This window comes from Gekko japonicus, unplaced genomic scaffold (genome assembly GCF_001447785.1).
Source record: "Gekko japonicus isolate JY-2015 unplaced genomic scaffold, Gekko_japonicus_V1.1 scaffold1553, whole genome shotgun sequence".
Classification (NCBI taxonomy): Eukaryota; Metazoa; Chordata; class Lepidosauria; order Squamata; family Gekkonidae; genus Gekko; species Gekko japonicus.
The window spans coordinates 57,050-64,151 of record NW_015160257.1 but is presented as its reverse complement, the minus strand read 5'-3'; the positions used below and the strand labels follow the sequence as shown (position 1 = coordinate 64,151).

The 7,102-nt window shown below is 51.6% G+C and overlaps 1 protein-coding gene across 1 annotated transcript in view; it reads right to left on the bottom strand.

Moving 5' to 3' along the window:
• Positions 1–7,102, bottom strand: part of MTMR11 (myotubularin related protein 11) — a 60,775-nt gene that overhangs the window by 33,699 nt on the left and 19,974 nt on the right. The window contains exons 2-3 of the mRNA XM_015414534.1: positions 3,370–3,506; positions 1,794–1,866 (exon numbers count right to left, since the gene is read on the bottom strand). Of these exons, the coding sequence (XP_015270020.1) occupies positions 1,794–1,866; positions 3,370–3,506 (210 nt within the window). The remainder of the gene's footprint in view (positions 1–1,793; positions 1,867–3,369; positions 3,507–7,102) is intronic.

Here is a 7,102-nt window from a genome sequence, read left to right as displayed (position 1 = left end):
AGGAGAAGAAGAAGGAGAAGAAGAAGAAGGAGAAGAAGAAGGAGAAGGAGAAGGAGAAGAAGAAGAAGGAGAAGAAGAAGGAGAAGAAGAAGAAGAAGAAGAAGAAGAAAGATTGGCTTTAGACCCCGCCCTTCACTACCCAAGGGAGTCCCAGAGCGGCTTACAAACTCCTTTCCCTTCCCCTCCCCACAACAGACACCCTGTAGAAGAAGAAGAGATTGGATTTCTACCCTGCCCTTCACTACCGAAAGGTGTCTCAGAGCGGCCAACAATCTCCTTTCCCTTCCCCTCCCCACAACAGACACCCCCTGTGAGGCAGGTGGGGCTGATCGAGCTCTGACAGAAACTGCTCTTTTTTCAAGAACAGCTCTTATCAGAACCACGGCTTGCCCAAGGTCAGCCAGCCAGGCGCGAGTGGAGGAGGAGTGGGGAATCAAACCCGGTTCTCCCAGATCAGAGTCCGCGCACTTAACCACGACACCAAACCACTACACCAAACTACATAGAGAAATGGAGCACACTTTCCAATTTTTAAAGAAATCAACACGCAAAATAGTAAACGCATCTGTTAAATGATAACAACTTTGGCACAAGGTGACACAGCCATAAAAATATATAGGCTTGTTTAAAGTATTTGAAATTAAAACATAAGCACAGGATATGGAAAAACAGAAACAGCGTATAAAAATATCACAGCAGCGTTCTAGGAAACTCCAAAACATGCTTATGAGAGCCCCGCGTGTATCTTGTCCTTTAACTCAAGCCTGGTAGGGTCCCGGCCCTGTGGCCCCTGGGCTTTGCCTCCCACAGAAACACAGAGCTGGGAAGCAATGCTCCCTCTAAGCTGTAGAGTCTCGTGAGCAAAAATTCTCCTTTGTGAGCTCCTGGCATTAAAGTTGCAAGCGAGCGATTTGGCTGCTGCATATATTACTTTGCTCTGGAGCTCTCCTCCCTGAGCTAAGACAAAAACATGTGAGCTGGAGGCTTAAAAAACTGTGCGCTAGGTCACACTCACTCAGCTAAGAGGGAACAGTGCTGGGAATGCACCCCAAGGGTCATCTAGTCCAGCCCCCTGCATAACGCAAGAAATTCACAAGTACATCCCCCTCCCTCCCCCAGGGACCTCTGCTCTGTGCACAGAGGAAGGTGGATTTTCCTCCAGGATCTCCAGGCCAATTTGGCCTGGAGGAAATTTTTTATTGCAACCGCAATAAGGAAGGCCAACGCTATGCTGGGGATTATGAGGAAGGGAATTGAAAACAAATCAGCCAGTATCATAATGCCCCTGTATAAATCGATGGTACAACCTTATTTGGAGTACTGTCTACAGTTCTGGTCACCACATCTCAAAAAGGATATTATAGCTTTGGGAAAAGTGCAGAAAGGGCAACTAGAATGAAAGAATCTGGAATATCTGCCAGAAGAGAAGAAGAAGAGATTGGATTTATACCCGGCCCTTCACTTGGAGTCTCAGAGCGGCTCACAAACTCCTTTCCCTTCCCCTCCCCACAAGAGACACCCTGTGAGGTGGGTGGGGCTGAGAGAACTTTGACACAAACTGCTCTTTTTCAAGGACAGCTGTGCCAGAGCTTGTGACTGACCCAAGGTCACACCAGCAGGTGCAAGTGGAGGAGTGGGGAATCAAACCCGGTTCTCCCAGATTAGAGTCCGAGCACTTAATCACTACACCAAACTGGGGAAGGGTGGCTGGCCCTTGGGAAAGGTGGCTGGCCGTTGGGAAGGGTGGCTGGCCATTGTACGGAAAGCCTGCTGGCTGGGCCTCCCAGCCTTACCAGCCACGAGTCTTCGGATGCAGGACAGGGCCACGTCGTGATCGCTGTGCAGGAACAGGGGGCAGGAGCAGTCCTGGAGCAGAAGAGAAACCACCGTTAGCCAGTTTATGATTTTCATTATTTACACTCTTGGTATCTGCAATGAGTTGTCTCTTCCCTGAGTCTGCCCTGAGGTCGCCTAGATTTGGGGGGGTGGGGTGGATCTTTGGGACGGTGGGATTTGGGGAGGGGAGGGGCTTCAATGGAGTCTAATGCCACAGAGCCCGCCCTCCAAAGCGGCCATTTTTCTCCTGCGGAACTGATGTCCATCGCCTGGAGATCAGTTGTAATAGTGCAAGATCTCCAGCCCCTACCTGGAGGTTGTATCAATGTAAAAACAGTCCACCAGTCCTTTGTACGGAAAGCTTCAGGAGAACAAAAATTTCTCATCTGCAGGAGTAGCAGCTATGCACGGCTGGCTTCAATGCCGCGTTTGCTTTCTGCTTTGGCTGTGAAACTGAAAGTATACTTCTATGTTCTCCTGAAGCTTTTCATACAAAGGACTGGTGGGCTTCATTCAGAGTTTTCCCTTTGTATCAAGTACTTTGTATCAAGTACTTTTCGTAGAAAAAGAGCTAGGGGAACTCATTAGCATAACTCATTAGAGCAACTTACCCTCCCTCTTCTCCTGCCTCCTCCTGGCTGAATGAGGGCCGGAAGCGGGGTGGCCGGAAGCAGGGGGCGGGGCTTCATCATGTGCCCCGCCCCCTGCACCTCACCCGGGGGAACTGCGATCCCCCACGATCCCCCCCGAAATGACCACTGATCCTAGCTCAAGAAGAAGAAGGAGGAGGAGAAGAAGAGATTGAATTTATCCCCCGCTCTTCACTACCCAAAGGTGTCTCAGAGCGGCTTTCAAACTCCTTTCCCTTCCCCTCCCCACAACAGACACCCTGTAAGGTAGGTGGGGCTGAGAGAGCTCTTGACAGAAACTGCTCTTTTTTCAAGGACAGCTCTTGTCAGAACTATGGCTTGCCCAAGGTCAGCCAGCCAGGTGCGAGTGGAGGAGTGGGGAATCAAACCTGGTTCTCCCAGATTAGAGTCCGCGCACTTCACCACGACACCAAACTTTATATAAGAGTATATAAAGGTGTTTGTTAAACTTGATAAGAATTTGAACTGTTTGAGCTGATTTGTACAATATAATCTCTCTGCCTGTATTTGTAATTTATCCACGGCGTGTTTTTATACTGATTCAATCTCCTCTCATGAGCTCTCTTTTTGGTATACCTGGAGGTTGGCAGCCCTAGTTTGTAATTCCGGGAGACCTACAGCCTCCTCCCCCCCTCCCGAGGGTGGCAACCCTCTTTGGAAAGCAAACAGATCCCGGGGCCCAGTCCTCACATTGCAGCGCAGGGTTCCTTGAGGGGGGGGGGGACCAGAGAGCCATTGTTCCTTTCCCCTGCCCACCCTGCGGGGGCACTACGCTCCTCCTCCACCCCCCTTCCGTGACCTTTGCATCACACTTCGCGTCACAGCTTGACCGAACCGGGGGGGGGGGGCGCTACCCGTGGCCCAGGAAGGCTGGCAAACCTACCGCCGTGTTGGCGGAGCCGTCTGGTAGGAAAGCCACTCGGAGATTGGTGCAGTAGAGGGTGCCGGGGACGTATCCTCCGCCGTCTCGGGAAGGGACGCTCTTGCTCACGTGGGTGGCCTCTTCTCGGATGTGTTCGCCTGCCAAACAATGCCGGGGAGTAGAATCGGTCTCTGGGTCCACACAGACAAAGATCCACTGAACAAGGAATGGCTTAAAACAATTTCCATGCAGAGGGACTGAAGCGTCTTGAGGGGCCGTCCCTAAGTCCTGCTCCGCAAGAAACTAAGGTCAGGCGACCTTAGGCCGAGTCCCCACCCCCCCACCCCGCTTCTGGGGGCTCTTTTTGTAGCAGGAACTCCTGTGCATCTTAGGCGACACACCCCTAAGGTAGCCAATCCTCCAAGAGTTTACAGAGCTCTTCTTACATTAGGGGTGTGTCGCCTAATATGCACAGGAGTTTCTGCTACAAAAAGAGCACTAAACAGGGCTCTTTTTGTAGAAAAAGCCCAGCAGGAACTCACTAGCATAATAGGCCACACCCAACAGCAGGAACTCATTAGCCTATTAGGCCACACCCCTGACAGCACAGCACATTAACCTTGTTACCAGAAGTGTGTTCATCCAGCCCCACCCACCTTTTGCTTCTTATTCTGTTTACCTTGTTTGTTGTCCAAACGGTCCAGGGCTTTTTTTGTAGCAGGAACCCTTTGCATGTTAGGCCACCCCCCCCTAATGTAGCCAATCCTAATGTTGGGTGTGGCCTATTATGCTAATGAGTTCCTGCTGGGCGTGGCCAACTTGGGAGCCAGCCGGAACTCCGTTCCTGTGCGTTCCTGCCCCAAAATAGCCCTGAATAAGGAAATGTCTCTCAGTTATACCGAAGTGCTTGGACAGAGCACTGGGCATCAGACCGCCCATCGGCTTGTGGCAGGGCGGCCCGTAAATTACGCTCTGTCCCAGTCTTTGGTATTGCACCTGCTCGTCCCATTCCATCTTGTTTCCATCAACTGACTGTCCCAGAGATCGGAGGGGCTTTTCTTTAAGCGAAGTGCTTCCCCCTCAGCCATTTGGGTGGGGTAGATTCTAGGGCTGCCAGCTCTGGGGTGAAAAATACCTGGAGACTTTGGGGGTGGAGCCTGAGGAGGACGGGGTTTGAGGAGAGAGGGGCTTCAATGAGGCACAATGCCATAGACTAGACTCTAGAACAGGGGTGTCAAACATGTGGCCCGGGGGCCGGATCAGGGCCCCCCCCCCCCCCAAGGGGCCCTTTTGGGGCCCGCGGGGAACTCCCCCGAAGGGCTCCTATTGGGCCCGCAGTGGAACTGGCTGTCTTCTGCTGCTGCTTCCAGTTCAGCTGCTGCTGCGTCATCGTAGGTTTGCCGCTTACAGATACACCCCTGAACGGCATCCTCAGGATTGCAACGGCACAGACTTTTTTTTTGTTGAGACGAAGGAATTCTTTGTTAGTTGATACGGATTAAACTACATACAACATATTGCAATTGGTGTAAATCCGTAAGACATCCTGCTAAACTGAATTTCCCTCTGTAGTGATGTATATATAATATTAAATCTTTTTGATATTATAGGATTTTATGTCCTGTGAACAGCTGCGATGTGTTTGTTTTCGTGGGAGCAGGTTCTGTGCTATCAAGTATTCTAAAACTGGATTGGTGTAGCGGGGTTGTGCGATCTATGAATGGAGTCAGTTATTTTAGGACCTGCTGTTTCACCAGCAGCTGTGACTGGCATCCTCAGAGGTATAACACAGAAAGGTGGAGGACTGTCTGTGTCAAGGTGAGAAGCTTAAGCACAGCGGGCCCTGGTTAGTGCTTGGATGGGGACCGCCAAGGAAGTCTGGGGTCCCTACACAGAGGCGGGCAATGGCAGACCACCTCTTTTGTCCTGACCTGGACAGCCTGGGCTAGCTTGATTAGAATGCAGAATTCACTGCCGGAGGATGTACCGATGGCCACAATAACAAACGCTGTAACGCCCTCTGCGTTGGCCTACCCTTGAGACTGACCCGAAAATTACAGTCCTTACAGGGACCCCTTCGCCAGCTGCCCTGTCTCCAGGTTGAATACCAGATGAGGTTCAAGGCTCTGGTATTCACCTTCAGGGCCTTAAGCTGTCTGGGACCAACCTATCTTCGGGACTGCATCTCCTGGTATACCCCCACCACCCCCAACCACCAAGAGCATTACGCTCAGGAGAGAAAAACCTCCGGGTGATCCCTGGCCCGAAAGACACCCTGCCGTCCTTTTTGGTCTGGACACCAGCCTGGTGGTGGAACTCTCTGACGAGCGACATCCGTGCCCTGGGCCACTTGGACCACTTCTGCAGCGCCTGTGAGACAGAGACGTTCCACCAGGCCGATGGTTGGGGACAGCAACGGCTAGATCGCCGCTAACAAAGATCTGGAGAGTGATTTCAGCAAAAGTGAACACCTTCATTGAAGGTACGAACAAACTCTTGAACGAAGTCATAACCAGAACGACTTAACATTGCAGCTGCTGGTGTGACCTTGGGTCAGTCACAAGTTCTCTCAGAGCTGTTCTCTCTGGAGCAGTCCTCGGAAGAAGAAGAAGGAGGAGGAGGAGGAGGAGGAGGAGGAGGAAGAAGAAGAAGAAGAAGAGATTGGATTTATACCCTGCCTTTCACTGCCCAAAGGTGTTTCAGAGCGGCTCACAAACTCCTTTCCCTTCCCCTCCCCACAACAGACACCCCCTGTGAGGTCGGTGGGGCTGAGAAAGCTCTTGACAGAAACTGCTCTTTTTCAAGGACAGCTCTTGTCAGAACTACGGCTTGCCCAAGGTCACCCAGCCAGGTGCAAGTGGAGGAGTGGGGGAATCAAACCCGGTTCTCCCAGATTAGAGTCCGTGCACTCAACCACGACACCAAACTGGCTCTCTCAGCCCCACCTACCTCACAGGGTGTCTACCTATTGTGGAGAGGGGAAGGGAAAGGAGGCGGTAAGCTGCTCTGAGACTCCTTCCGACAGTGAAGGGTGGGCTATAAATCCAATCACTTATCTTCTTCCTCGGCCTCTGTGCCCTGTTGTTGGCCCTCCAGAGGAACTGGCTGGCCACTGGGTGAGGCAAAATGCTATTGGTCTGGTCCAGCGGGGCTCTTTTTATGTTCTTAGATCTCAGAAGCTAAGCAGGGTCGGCCCTGGTAAGTCCTTGGACGGGAGACCACCGGGGAAGTCCAGGGTCGGCCCTGGCAGAGGCAGGCAGTGGCAAGCCACCTCTGAACGTCTCTTGCGGTTAGATTTATGGATTCCAGTAAGCCTGATCGAAGCAACAGAACTGCGTTCTGTTGAGAAATCTTTCTGTTCACGATAGAGAACTCTTTCTATTCATTGGGAAAATGCTGCCCTTGTTTTATTGGTTTCGGGCCCTTCAGGCTTCGGGGTTTGCTCTGTGTGTGACCCGGGCAAAGCTTGTTCTGTTTCGAGTAACTCTGGGCACAGATCCCAGGAATGTCGTTGGCACCGAAGAAGGTCAGAGCAGCCAAGAACAGTTCAGGTAAACACAACAGGGCTTGGGAGAAAGAGAGAAAGTGGGGCTGAAGCATGAAGTATTTGGTTATGATTTCTAAGCGTCAAACCGGTTAATGATTAAAGTACTCTGAAGTAAGCCAACTCCACTTGGGGAGTTAGAGAACGAAGAAGAAGAAGAAGATGAAGAAGAAGAAGAAGAAGAAGAAGGAGGAGGAGGAGGAGGAGGAG